General features: G+C 44.3%; 2 protein-coding genes and 1 non-coding gene across 8 annotated transcripts in view; all 3 read right to left on the minus strand.

Annotated features, from left to right (window-relative positions):
• The window catches only part of CHMP4B (charged multivesicular body protein 4B), a 40997-nt gene extending 38444 nt beyond the window's left edge, over positions 1-2553 (minus strand). The window contains exon 1 of the mRNA XM_016162252.2: positions 2255-2553. Coding sequence (XP_016017738.1) covers positions 2255-2444 — 190 coding nt within the window. The 5' untranslated portion in view covers positions 2445-2553. The remainder of the gene's footprint in view (positions 1-2254) is intronic.
• Positions 2554-11316: 8763 nt separating this feature from the next.
• Positions 11317-15071, minus strand: part of ZNF341 (zinc finger protein 341) — a 38712-nt gene continuing 34957 nt past the window's right edge. For all 6 annotated transcript variants that reach the window (XM_036229515.1, XM_016162257.2, XM_036229514.1 and 3 more), the window contains one exon: positions 11317-14098. In XM_036229515.1, coding sequence (XP_036085408.1) covers positions 13569-14098 — 530 coding nt within the window. In that variant the 3' untranslated portion in view covers positions 11317-13568. The remainder of the gene's footprint in view (positions 14099-15071) is intronic.
• Positions 12454-12560, minus strand: LOC118610137. Its single transcript, XR_004953796.1, has one exon. It is a non-coding gene; the product is annotated as a U6 spliceosomal RNA (small nuclear RNA).

Consider the following 15071-nt stretch of genomic DNA (forward strand, 5'->3'; position numbering starts at 1 on the left):
CACTCACACACTTAACAAAACAAAACTACACACTTCCAATCCTGAGTTCCTGGAGGGCAGACACAGTGCATTTTAATCTCTGATTCTCTAGGTCCCACAACTATTGAGGTTGGTCCTCCAAAGTCTGCTAGCAGTCTCTCTCCAAGCCTCTTGAAAGCCAATTCAGTAACTTCTAAAACTGCAGAAACTAAACTAGCTCCAGACAGCAGAATTGCCCTCAGATAGGAGATGAGGTAAACTGACGCCCTCCTTCACCACCCTACAATGGGAAAAGCATCCCTAAATGCAGACTGGTAAAAACAAAGATTCTAATGACCATGAACAGAGGATCCTGACTGAGAGAGAGTCATCAGAGAAAAAAGCTAGAGACAGCAAAATCTAACCCTGCTCTCTATCCCCAGAGCTACGACTGCAGTCCAGGCCACAAACAGATGACTGTAACTGCCTCTTCACTGGTCTCCCAGCTCCAGCCGTCACCCACTGCCCCACTGGTCTACTTTCTAAAGAGCAGTTGGATGGTGTTTTTAAAAACTGTATGAATGATTAGGACACATTTCTGCATAACACTCTCCAACAGTTTTCCATCCACTTGGAATATAATCCAAACTCTTTACCAGGAAGTTCAAGGTCCACTCCCCATTCCCTTATTTTATACCACTCTCCCCTTGAATCACTACACGCCAGAAACAAAGGTCTTCTGTTTCTTAAAATAGGAAAACCTCTGGGCCTTTTCCTATGCTGTTCTCCCGACCTGAAAGACCTCTCCCCTGATTTTTACAGAGCTGGTTCCTTTTCAAGGCTCAGTTCTACCTAATGTGGCACCATTCTATCTAAAGTGGCACCCCATCACTCCCCGTTTTTTTTTTTTTTTTTTTTTTTTTTTTTTTAGCTCATCATGACTAGACAATATTTTCTTCATTTTCCTGGCTCTTGTCTTCTCCCTCATTAGGGTGGTGGACGCTGTGTTTTGTTCACCTTGTGAAGACAGTGCACAGGGCAAACACACAAAAAGACTTTCTGGAGGATTTGCTGACTATCAACAGTGGAGCATCCTAAGGATGAGCTATTTTGTTCTTCTGTTAGAACTAAGAAAACATCTATTTAGCCCCTGCTATGTGCTGGGCACTTTACATCCATGATCTTCCTTTCAGAGAGCTAAATTAACTAGCTCAAAGTCACATGGCTAGCGATTACCAGACTTCTGAGTTCAATACTTGTTTGTACAGCTTCTAAACCCCTTTCAGGGGGAGGGTTGTCACTCTGTGGTTCACTCTCATATTGCTGATAACTAGAAAAATTACATATGTCTAAACTGCTTTCGTTATTAAAGCATTTCCACATTTATCTCACTTAAGAAGAATATAAAGCACTGACACAGAGAGCCACATACAACAAAAAGAAGTAGACTGCCATAAGGTTCAATATTCCTGCCCTGGGGACTAGAGAGGAGTCTGGGAAAATGGAGGAATGAAACTCTTATTTTTGTTATAGAGGAATGAGGAAGCTGTAAGTCACAGGGGTGAAGGCTTGGACTTGCTGAAACTCCAATAACACCTCGCTATGAAGCAACAAGAAGTGAATCATAGAGCTGGAAGGCACTTCAGGCCTCATGGAGGCCAATCCCTGGCTGATGGAGGGAGGGAAATGAGACATCGAGAGGAAAAGTAACTTGCTCAAGTTCATCCAACAAGCGAACAGAGCTAGAAAGGGGGCTCTCCTCTCTCCCAGTCCCCTTTGCTCTCAAGGCTTCTCAAGGAGAATTGTGAGGCGGGGTAGGGGTGGAGAGAGGCCAGGGACAGCTCATGGACTCCACAGAGGGGTACACAGAGGATAGGTGTGGGACCAGGAAGGCAAAAGTGTTAGAATGGGGGCAGAAATGAGCCAAGGAGGAGGAGGTGGCAGCATCTGGGAAGGTGAGTGAGGGCAGGCCAAAGGGAGGAGGAAAAGACGGAAGAGAAAAGAACAGAGGGAGGGTGGGGGAAATGTTGTGAAAAAAAGGGTCTAGAGGGCCCTGACAAGAGTGGGCAGAGCCTGAGGAGAGAGGGTTTGTAATGAGAGTCTGATGGTGGAGAAGCCCAAGGTTCGATGAGATGCTGAAGGGAGTCAGACAGGGAGAGTCCAGAACTCGGAAAGTCACGGCAGGGAGTCTGACGTGGGAGATTTACGGGATCCGAGCAGGCCCTGGGATGCATCCGACGAAGGTGGAATCCAGGCCAAGGAAGCTGAGGGGACTCAGGGGGCCGGGGTTACTCACCGCGCTTGTTTTTGGTGCCGTGCTTCTTGGCAGCTGTCAGCTCCTGCTCGATCTTCTTCTCCAGGAATTCTTGCTTCTTACTTAGCATTTCCTCAGTGTCCCGCAGCCGCTGGATGGCCTCCTGGGGGGTCGGGCCGCCCTTGCCAGCCTTACCCCCTCCCGCCCCAAACAGCTTCCCGAACATCGACATGGTTGCTGCTCGCCGCGCCGGCCTGCGCCGCCCGCTCCGGCTCGGCTCCGGCGCCCGCTCCCGGCCCAGCCGCTCCGTGCAGCCGCAGGCCTCTCCGCCGCCTCCGCCCCGCAGCTGGGCCAGGCCGGTCCACCTCCCACAGGTCCCCACGCCTGGCCGGGCCGGCGTCAGGGCAACGCGCCGCTGACTACAATTCCCGGTGGGCAACGCGCTGGCTGTGCCTCAAATCTAATGGAGAGAGGCACGCGGCATGCCGGGAAGCTATAGTCTTCCGGCTTGAGGCGCTCCGTGGCGCGTATTTTTGGTCTACATAAGGTCAAAGGGCGAGTTGGCATGCTGGGAAATGTAGTCTCCTTGGGAATCTGCTCTAGCAAGGACAAAAAACAAATAGCAATATTAAAAAAACAGTAATATTATGCACATTCGCTGATCCAGGCATCATTCAAAGTGCATTATATGTATTATCACATTTAATTTTCATAAGCCTATGACTGCTAATACCGTTTCTATTTAGTAGGTGAATAATCAACAAGACAAAAATTAAGTGACTAGGTTAACTAGTCCTGTCTCTACATATGCTGTTCCTTCTACTTAGAGAACCTTTCTACATTTTATTAACCTAACAGGTTCTTTGAAGCCTAGTAAAGGCTAATAGCCTTGGGACTGAAGTTATGACCGCAAAGGTTCAGAACCCACCTTGAAGACCTACTTGGGCAAGTTACTTACCCTATTTGCCTTTCTTTCCAAACCTGTAAACTGCAGATAATCACAGGACCACCTTCAAGCTTATGTAAAATAGGGAATGTAAAGTGCTTACTTAGCATAGGCTTAGCACAGTAGGTGCTCAAAAATGTGTATTCATTCCTGTGTGTTCTGCGGCATCATCGTTATGCACAATAATTATTAAACCAGGAGAAAACCCAGAACTTTCAAAAGTGGAAGTATTGAAGATTTTTTTTCCTCCTGCATTACACAGGCCCAGCTGGTTGTGGGGCCATATTTCATTGTTTTCCCTTCTCCTTATTAAGAATAATTTTTCCACTCATTAGCACATTGGCTGCATCTAGTAGCTAAACCTTTCCCAAGCCTACTATTTTAACTTGCCGCTTCCAATCACCAATAAAAAAGTGAGGGAGTAGCTCCATAGTGTAGTGGTTAGCACGTCTACTTTACACGCAGAAGGTCCTGGGTTCACACCCCAGGTGGGTCCATGGGCTATGCGCCAGGCCCCAAGTGTACCAGGGATGCCAGGCCCTGAGGGGCTGCGAGTACATGGGAGGAGACACCCTACTCTCAGAAATCCAGTTCTTAAGGGGAGATGACAACATCCATAGGTTAGGGGTAGAAGTGGTGGGGTAGGGGATCAAGTGACTTCTCAAAGGCCTTTTTTATTCCTTCTTGGACCTTTCAAGTATGTAAAGTTGCTTGGGAACAGAGTTTCAAATAAATGACAACTTGGCTTTTTTCTCTATTATTTCACACATGAGTGTTGTCTCCTTCCCAGGCTTTGATCTACATGTGAATAAAAACATGCCTCAGATTGTTGTTCTTGTTGTAATGTGCCACAATCCTGTATATATACAGGTGACCATTCTCAGAGGATGGGAGAGTTTATTTTACCCAACTTTCCAGGTTGGAAGAAATTTTTCAAATGTGAGAGACATCCCGGAAGTATCAAGAATTTACAGCTGCATAAATTGTAAAACTATAAGGCACACTTGTGTTTGTTTAGTAATTGAAACATTGAAATGCTTTTATCAAAATAAAAAATAAAAACAGGGAGTCTCCAATCAAGTCACCTTATGGATAAAACAGCCTCTCCACATCTAAGCAATCTGCCCCCTCCCCTCTTATCTAAGTCATGCTGCAATCAGGCATACAGGTAGCAAAACACTTGCTGGGCTTGAGCCATGACCAAAAGACTATATGAATAAGCAGACACTGTAGGCCTCACTACTTATCTTCTATTGCTGTGGGATAAACTTTGATGTTAGTAGAGTCTCTCATATCATAACTTTAGGAGCCTGGAAAAGCTCCTTCTGGGGATATGACAGTAGAACACATCAGATTCAATCTTGAGCACTAACCCCAATCAATTGGTGTGGGTTACTCAGATTGCTGGGTTGAGAAGAATTTTGAGGCTACATCAGGATGCCTTGTAAAAATGTGCTGAGATCAATTGGTGATGTATGTCTACAGTGCTAAATTGGAGGTCGTGACATTTGGACAATGTAGTTGTCATACTGGCTGAGGATTCACCTGCCTTGGTAGAGATTCACTGGGTGCGTCAGCTCCATGCTGGAAATCTTTGCGTTTCCCTGGCCTTCATTTTCCTAGTCTCTTGGGCAAATGCACAGCCTCTTCAAACTGTGACTGACTGGTATTAGCTCATTAAAAACCACGTGAAAAGAATGACCTATCATTTCATGCAACAACTTGAATGAAACACAGACATTATGCTGAATGAAAGAAATCAGTCACAAAAACTTGTAAGATTCCATTTATACAAAATTTAAAACCAAGCAAAACAAATCTATGGTGATAGGAGTCAGAATAGTGGTTACCTCCAAGGGTGGTATAGCCCAGGCAGAATGGCTTCTGTGGAGTGCCGGACAGGTTCTATATCAAGATCCAGTGGTGTTCACATGGGTGTATACAAATTTATCTACCTTTATTCTTAAGATCACTTCCTTTCACATACCTGTGTGCTTTATTAAATACATGTTATATCACAATTTAAAAAATTTCTCTGGTAAGAGCAGCAACAGAAGTATACAGTTTTTGTTTGCAAAGTACATTTGCATAAAAAAATCCCATCTTGTCTTCATCCACAAAAGCTCCATGAAATAAGCATTACTATACCATCTCCATTTTACAGGTAAGGAAACTGAGGACCACAGAAGTAGGATTTGCCCAAGATCACATGATTAAAGATACCCAGCTATATATTTGTAATCTCCTTTAAAAAATGTCAAGAAAAGGTGAATTATTAAAACCTATTATAAAATAATGGGTTTTAAATTCTGAATAAAAATTATTATAAAACTTAATCTCACATAATTATACCATGCCACATACAGAGGATTTTGCTGATTTCTAGTTGTAAAAACTAAGTAGAATACATCCAACACTCTTTCCTGGTAAAAACACTCAACAAACTAGGAATAGAAGAGAACTGCTCAATCTGATAAAGAGCACCTATCAAAAACTCACAGCTGATATTATACTTAATGGTGAAAGAATGACAGTTTTCCCTCTAAGAACAGAAACAAGACTAGATGTCTACTCCCATTACTTCTATTCAACATTGTACTGGATATTCTAACCTGAACAGTTAGACAAGAAAAATAAAAGGCATCTAGAATTCAAAAGAAGAAGTAAACCTATTTCTATTTGCAGATGACATGATCTTCTATATAGAAAACCCAAAAGAATCCACAAAAAAACTATTAGAGCTAAAAACGCATTCAGCAAAGTTACAAGATACAAGATCAACGCACAAAAATCTATTGCATTTCTATACATTAGCAAAGGACAATCTAAAAATATTAAGAAAACCATTCTATTCACAATAACATCGAAAAGAATAAAATATTTATGAACAAATTTAACAAAGGAATTCTTGTAAACGAAAAAGTAAAATATTTTGTTGAAAGAAGTTAAAGAAGACTTAAATAAATGGAAAAACATCCTACATTCATGGATTAGACTTATTATTAAGGTGGTGACACTCCCTAAATTGATCTACAACACCTATCAAAATCCAAGCTACCTTTTTTGCAGAAAATGACCAAGCTGATTCTAAAATTCATATGGAATTGCAAGGAGCTCTAAATAGCCAAAACAAAGCTGAAGGACTCAAATTTCCCAATTTTATAACCTACTATATAGCTACAGTAATCAAAACAGTGTGGTACTGGCATAAGGACATATAGATCAATAAAGAATAGAATTGAGAGTCAAGAAAGAAATCCATACATCTATGATCAGCTGATTTTCAACAAGAGGGACAACACCATTCAATGGAGAAAGATTATTCTTTTCAACAAATGGTGCCAGGATAACTAGATATTCAAATGCAAAAGAATGAATTTGTACCCCTACCTCACATCAAATACTCAAATGGATCAAAGATCTAACTGTAAGACATAAAACTATAAAACACTTAGAAGTTTTATAGTTTACATAAGTGTAAATCTTTGTGACCTTCAGTTAGGCAATAGTTTCTTAACTATGATGCCAAAAGCACAAACAAAAGAATAAAAAAAAGACATATCGGACTTCATTGAGATTAAAAATTTTTGTGCACCCAAGTATGCTAAAAAGAAAGTGAAAGACAACCCAGGAAATGAGAGAAATAATGACAAATCCTATATCTGATAAGGGATTAATATTCAAAATATATTTTTTAAAAATAACTCTTACAACTCAAAAACAAAAAGACAACCCAATTAAAAAGTACTGAATTGTACACGTTAGTTAAAATGGTGAATTTTATGTTATATGAATTTTTTCTCAAAAATAAGTATATTGAAGTAATGAAAAGAAAACATGTTTTAGTCCCAACCACACAAATCTAGATTAGAACTGAGGCTCTGCCACTCAACAATGTAGCACGGTGCATGTAGCAAAGTATGAAAGAGACACTAACTTTCTCACCAGGCCATTCTGAAGATTCACTGAGAACATAAGCAAAGGGCCTGGTATGGAATATGCATCTAATAAATATTTACAAAATAAATAAACTAAAATAATAACAGGAATAATCACCACTAACACCTATTGAGACCGAGTCAGATGGCTTACATAGACTATATCACTTGATGATCCAACTACTGCCCTATGTGGTAGATACAGATTACAGTTGAAGAAATAGAAGCTTAGAGAGGTTGAATGACTTGCCCAAGGTCACCCCCATTATTAAGTGGTGTGGCTGGCATTTAAGACTCCCAACAAATAATAGAAAATCTTTATTGAGCATTTTATGCTAAGCAATACACTGAGCTAAGCATTAAATACATTACCTTATTTAGTGCGCAAAACAACCGCACGAAGTGGGCATTATTATTGTCCCCATTTTATACAGTAGGTACTAGGGAAACAGAAAAGTTGAACGGCTTGCCCAAGGTCACACAGCTTGTAAAGGCAGAGCTGGAATTCTTACTGTAAAGATGACCAGCTTAGCCATACACTATACTGCCTATGTCCAAATGAATGGGTGGACAGATACAAACAAACCCATAAAAATGAAGTGTAATGGGTTTGGGAGAAGGTAAGACCTCCTTGAGGAATAGGGTAGTTAGCAATAAGGGTAGGACAAACCTGGTAGAATATGAGAGAGGCAAGTGGGAAGTGACGGGACATTGTGCACTCGGGGTCCCTGTACTTGAGCTAATGGTGGGTTACAGGGTCTACTCCATACTCATTCATCTGAGCATGTGCAGGCCACATAAAAGGTGCTGTTGAAAGAAGTTAAAGAAGCGCCAAATGTGTCATCCTCAGTAAGACTTTCTAGGTCACCCCATATAATTCTACAATCTGCCTCCTACCCTACACTCCCAAACCTCTATTCTCTTCTATTTCTTCTTCTTTCTACAATAGTCATCACCTTCTAACACATTATATAATTTGCTTAGTTACTTTGTTATTTATCTTCTGCTTCTCCCACAAGGGATCTCCACAGGTCATTTTGTTCCTGATGAATTCTCAATGCAGGAACTATACCTAGCTTGTAGTAGGTGCTCAATAAATATTTGTCAAATGAATAAATGAATGGACTGAGGTAGCAGAGACGGGGGGCGGGGCAGGAAAACTGGGTCTGGACTAATCCTTGCCATGATGAGACTTTGGACAATACCCTTTCCTTTTCTGGGCTTCAGTTTATTCTGATTTTACAAAGGGCCCAAAGCCTTAAAATTGGACCTCTGCCACATTCTGTGCCTGACCATACACCAGTCACCCTTGGTGAGAAGGAGGTCACCCCCAACACTTGTATTACCCTTCAGGCCCTTGAGAATCCATGGGGGTTACTTGCTGGCAGCGTTGGGGGTTGGGAGCACCTGCAGTTGTCACCTCTGCTCTTTCTTCCCCAGGAGAGACAAAACTGGTCCAACTGGTTCTCCTGGGCCACCTGGATACCTGCTCTATCAACTGAGACTTCCAAGCTACCGCCTTTGTCACTTGTCCCAGATATTCTCAGCTCCCTCTTAAAAACGTAAAGTGTCTTTTATATCAGATATTAACTTCTAGGACTTTGGGTCCGCCACTTCTCAGACTACATGGCAGATTCTTACTAGGGGAAACTCACCTTTGACCTCCATGGAATGAGAGGAGGGGAAGGGTAAAATGGGCTTTGTTCTCTCAAAGTGTTGTTGCTGTTCATTCATTCAACAAATATTGATTGAGTGGTTCCTGGGTAGTTCTAAGCACTGTAAAAATAACAGTGACCAAAAGACAAAAGTTCTTGACCTTGTGGACCTTTTGCTTCTAATGAGGGGAACAAACGATAAAGAAGTGTCTAATCTAATGTCGAGGGTGATGAATAAAAATGAAGCAGGGTAAGGAACTAGAGTGTGATGGGGGTTAGGTGGAAACTATTTTAGAAAGATTGGCCAGGGACGGCCTCTCAGAGAGAATGGCTTTTGGACAAAAGCGAATAGAGGGCAAGAGCCAGCCATATGAAAATATCGGAGAAAAAAAGAAAACCATTGAACAGAGGAAACAGCAAGTGCAAAGGCCCTAAGGCAGGAACTAGCTTATATAATGGAGGAGTAGCAAGAGGGCAGGTGCGGCTGGCATGGAGTGAGAGAAGAAAAGAGTGTTAGGAGACAAGGGCTGTATCATATAGAACCTTGAAATCTACAGGGATAACTTTACTTTTCATTCTGGGAGAGATCAAAAGCCACCAGAGGGTTTTAAACAGGAAAGTGGCATAATATGATTCAGGCTCTAGAAAGATCCCCTGGGCTGCTATCTGGAGAATGGATCATGGTGGGGGAAGAGAAAAAGCAGGAAGACCGAAGAAAAGGCTGAAGCAATCATCCATGCAAGCGAGAGAAGCTGGGAGCCTAGATAGGATATTAACGTCTAAGGAGATGAACACTAGTTGGAGCTTTGAAAAAGTGGTTCCAGGTAAAACTCCAGCTCATTAGAGCTGGTGAGAACTTTAGAGATCCTAAGACAAGGCAGGAAATTGGAGTCCTGGGTTTGAAGCCCAGCTCCACGCATTCTGGCTGTGAGTCCTTAGGCAGGTTGCTACACCTCTTTGAGACTTGGTTTGCACATCTGTACACCAGGCATGATAAGAGAGCTTGCTTCTAAGGGGAGTCTTGAGGACTCAGTGACATGTACGTAAGGCACAGAGCACAAGGCTTGGAGCTTACTAGACAGTAAAGTCAGTTACAACTCAACTCTCCACATTTATCAATGAGAAACTGAGGCCAGCTAGCTTAGAGTCAGACAGAAGACTGGAAGGGGAAGGGAGAAAAGGAAGGAGAATTTACAGGGTTCCTCAAGCCATATACCCACAGAGTCCAGACATAGATGAGTAAAGTGGACCAGGTACACGAAATATCACGCGATCCTCTCTGGCCATCTTGTTTTCCCACTTTTGAGACACGTAGAAAATTAGAAATATTTTTCTACTCTATGATAAATCAAAACAAGTACAGTAGGTAGCAACTGATGTTCAGTTGCAATGTCAGCGAAGACCACATAACTATAGCTATATGGAATGCATGTGCCCATCAAAAGGGGCTGGCGCCAGCTCCACCTGACTGCCACCCAACCGTGCCAGGTATCCCAATTTAATTTTAAAAGTCAGAAATCCAGATTTTTAGGTGAAATCTCCCAATTTTAATTTAAATTTCTAAATGCTTCTGGGTGTGGAAAAATAGCAAATTTTATACATTATTTCAACATCTTTGCTATTACTTTACCCTTTCTGATCCTTCTATCATTTATTTTTTTTTTTTCTTGTCTTATTGCCATGGCGAGGCCTCCAACATAATGTTGGAGTCATGAAAGTAGGCATCCTTGCCTTGCTCCTGACACGGAGGAAATATATCTCATTTTCCACTGTTGTAGTAGGTTTTTAACTTCATTATTTTTAAATGTTGGCTCATTTTTTCCAAACATTGTGAAAACTAAACAAAGTCTGTTTGTAGTCAGGGTTCAGCCCATAAGCTGCCAATTTGTGATCTATTTTACCTGAATTCTCTCTCTGAATTGTGACATCTCATCAGGTAGGTACTATTATTCTCCCCATCTGACACATAAGGACACTGAGGTTCAGAGAGGTGAAGCGATTTGCCACAGACAGCTGGGAAGAGTTGGAGCCAGGATTCAAACCCAGCTCTTTCCGACGCCCAAATCGGTAGGATGCCCAGGACAGCCTCTCTTTACACTATACCCTGTCCGCCATCTCAGTGCTCTATAAGGAGCCCTGGCGACCTGGAGCAGTTCTGTCATCAACTCTGAGTGACCCTTGACCAAGGGCCTTCCCCTCTCTGACCCTCAGTCACCCCATCTGCCGAGCTGGGAGGGATTTAGCTATGGAACCCCAATATGGTCCCAGCCTCCTCCCCTGTAGTCAAATACTAAATCTATTAAATATTAGACCTTATCTTGATATGTCCCTTGTTCTGTGGCCTAGCTCTGTCACTTACTGCTGCATGACCTGGAGCTGCTTAACCTCACTGTGCCTGTTGCCTCATTTCAGCTGTAAAATAGGATTCAAAGTAGCACCTACTTCAAAGTGCTTAGGACATGTCAGGCAAGGCAAAAGTGCCTAGAAAATGTTAGTCCTCATGATTACTGGGAAATGTGCATGCACGCGTACATTGACAAGAGGCAGAAATATAACTTAGTTCTATTAAGATGAAAATGTGGTTTTTTATTATTTCCTTTAACGTCACAACTTTTATAAATGTTTAATGCCTCCTATGACTCATTATGCAGAGAATAAAGTCCAAATTCCTTATCCCAACATCCAAGGATCTCTCTGATTTGACATCAACCCATATTTCAATAGAGCAAAGTGATTAACAGCACATGGAGGCAGGCCACCCCAGCCTGAATCCCAGCTCTGTGACTTACTAGCTGTATGAGCATTTTGCCTCTCTGTGCCTCTGTTTCCGCATCTGTAAAATAAGGAAAGTAACAATTCTCACCTGATGGGCTAAGGTAATTAATGGAACTTAAAAGGCTTGGTACAGTGTCCATAACATGTCCAAGTGGAAGCTTAAACATGTTAGTGATTATCATGACCTCCTCGCATCTCTGGTCACCCTGGACCACTCGCCAGCCCTGGAATACAATAGGCCTTGCATTGTCATACCTCACAGCCTTTGCTCATGCCTTGCTCTCCTTAACGTAATTTCCCCTAACCACTCATCCAACAAAACGTTGTGTCAAGGGCCAGCTCAAATGTCATTTCCTCTGAAGAGAATTTCTATCCCCACCAGTCCCTCTCCTGGCCTTTTTGAGGATTGGGTACACTTACAGCCCTGACCCTCTTGTCTGTGCACTACTGCCTCATTTGTGCCTCTCACTACATCCTAATTCTCCTGAGGATGTGGGGGAGTTGGAGATCCAGCCCCGGGTCCCAGCATAGATGTCTGAGGGACGTGCCAGCCTTCAAGGAAACTCAGTTATCAAACTGACTCCAATAGTTCTGCTATATCCTGCTTTGTCTCCTCTTGAGCCTCAGTTCTCTCTCCTGTAACAGGCTCATGGCCCAGTAGTATGGTTGTAAAGATGAATGAAGAAACAATAGTCAAGGCCCCTTTACTCTCTCCCTGTCTCCAGATGAGCTCGGTTTGCTTCCCCCTGGAATAGCTCTGGACAGGGAAAGGAATGCTGGGCATGGGGGCATCTACGGCCATCTGGAAGCCTGCTTGAGATGCACCTCTGGCTCTTGTCAGAATTTTTTTTTTTCAGTCTGATAAATCAGTCTTTTAATAATTTATAGTTGAATAATATTATAATGTTCAACTATAATGTTTTAATTAAAAATATGGACCATTTCATGAATTTCTGTGTCATCCTTACGCAAGGGCCATGCTAATCTTCTCTGTATTGTTCCAATTTTAGTATATGTGCTGCCGAAGCGAGCACTGGTCAGAATTTCTGATTCCAAGAGGTCTGGGGCAAGGTCCAGATCCTTCATTTTCAAAAGTGAGTATAAACCCCTTCCTCTAGGTGTTTCCAGGATCTGTATTCTGAAATAACCATTCTGGGGGCAACAAACTTCTCCAAGGTTAATGGGGCAACCCTGCCTTGTGTGAGGGGCCATGAACTTCTTGGCCCCCACACACTTTGGAAGGGGAATGCTGCCATCTAGAAACTAAGAAACTGCCAAAGCTAGGACCTGAGCCATGTGGACACTAGTTTTGATTAAAACATTTATTGAGCACTTTATAACTGCAGTGCACTATGCTGAACCTTTTGTATATTTCATCATACCGGATCCCCATGACAGCCCTATGAGTTAGTACTGTCATAAGCCTCATTGTACAGATAAGGAACACAGGGCTCAGAGAGGTGAAGTGACTTACCCAAGGTCACACAGCAAGTGAGTGGCAATACTTGGATTTAAAGCCAGATCTGGCTGACAGCTGCACTCTAACCAGGACACTCAAATGTCTCCTAAATGCCTATATCACAGAGTTGTCTGGGGATGTTGTGAGGAACCTTACGCGAAAACGTCCAGCAGATATGGGCTCTGACCATGTCAGGCTGCCCAAACAGCGGTTTGACTGTAGGCCACCCCTAAGGCAGCCCAGAAGGGATGGGCAGGACCATTTGTCTTCTCTCTTAGGCAGCCCAAACACCAGCCTGGACTGGCCAGACCCTAGGTTGCTCAGGTGTAGCCATCTCTCTTGCCATTACCCCTGCCTGGAAGCCATAGGCAGCCCTGCCCCAGGTCCCAGAATGCTACAGGGCTTTCCAGAAGGATAGGGGACACAGCGGGGTAGTCATAGGTCAGGGTTTATAAACGATATTCCAAAAGGATTTCTGCTGACAGCTCGCTTCCATTGGGAAGAAGCTCTAGTCTGCCCCCTGAGGCCCTGGACCCAAATGTGACCATCGAGCTGGGCCGTGAGAGCAAACACCATGGGTCTATCACTCCGAGGCCTGGATGTAGACAGGCACAGCAAGCATGGCACATGGACCATCAGCCCCTGCCTGAAGCTCTGCCAGCGTCAGGTTGGAGCCCAGACCCTCGGCATGCCCAGGCACTACCAGCTCAGGTTCACCACCCACCGTGCCACCCACTACGATAGACAGCACAGCATCTGGCTCCGAGAAGGGTGGCTTGCTCGGGGCAGCCTCGGGCACTGGCCCATCTCCTGCATCCTTAAGTTCCTCCAGCCCCAGCGGGTCAGGCAGGGGGGTCACCACTTTGCGACCACCACTGCTGCCACTGCGGGGGGCTGCCCGCCTGCGGGGGGGCCGCCGGGCTTGCAGGTCCTTGTCTTTTGGGGGGCCGAGGCGGCAGCGGTGATCCTTGAGGTATTTGTGGCGGGAAAAGCCCTTGGCGCAGCCAGCACAGCGGAACTTGTAGTTGCCTGTGTGGGCGCGCTGGTGCTCAGCGAGGTGGGCGCGGCGGCTGAAGGACTTGCTGCACAGGGCACACTTGTGGAGCTTCATGCCTGGTGGGGAGAAAAAGTCAGTGAGAGGCACCCAGACCCTTTACCCTGCAACAGTGCCCCTGCCCTTGAGATGAAACCCAGTCTCTTGGCTTGCCTACAAGCATCCACGTGATCGGGGCCCTGCTACTTCCAGTCTTATCTTCTCCCAGCTATTCTGAGCCAGCCATACTCACTCTCCTCAAATGTACAAACTGGTTCCTGCCTCTGGGTCTTTCTACATGCTGTTTCCCTCTGCCTGGAATGATGTGCTCGGCCCCTAAACCTTGGCTAACTTTGCCAGGTCACTATCATCCCTCTCCTCTGTGGTCTGCCTGCCTCCTCAGACCATTCCCCATAGGGAAGCTAGTGATGTCTTTGTAAGACACACAAAGGATCATGATATTCCCAGCTCCAAATTCTCCAACAATTCCCCAAGTTTTCCACAAAGCCCCTTGTAGTCTGACCACCCCCTTCACCTCTCAGCCTCATCTCCTCCCTCCCTCTGCATTGTTCGCCGAGCTCCAGGCCTCCCTCCTGCCTTTCCTTGTCTCAAACATCTCCCCACCCACACCAGCCAGGTCTCTGCCCTGCCTCAAGGCTTTGCACCTGCTGCTCCCACACCCTGGAAGTCATTTCCTAGCTCTTTTCAGGGTACAGTTTCATGTCATCTACTCTGGGAGGCCCTCTCTGATACCTGTCCCCCTTCATTCGCTGCCCCATCGCCCTGTTTATTTCTGTCTTTGCACTCAGCATACTTTGCCACTGCATACTTACTTGTTCGCTGTTCATTTTCAGTTTCCATTAAACGGTAAGCTTCTTCAGGAAGGCAGGGTGGGGTTCTGCCAGTCTGATTCCCTGTTGGCACTCCCAGTGACCGACACGTGGTAGGCCCTCAGTAGTCACTCAGTGAATGAATCACTGGTGCCTCCACACATACATGAAGTCAACTCGAGCCCACATTCAGCCTGGGCCACAGCTCCCCTCAGCCTCCCTG

This window comes from Rousettus aegyptiacus, unplaced genomic scaffold (assembly GCF_014176215.1).
Source record: "Rousettus aegyptiacus isolate mRouAeg1 unplaced genomic scaffold, mRouAeg1.p scaffold_m13_p_12, whole genome shotgun sequence".
Taxonomy (NCBI): Eukaryota; Metazoa; Chordata; class Mammalia; order Chiroptera; family Pteropodidae; genus Rousettus; species Rousettus aegyptiacus.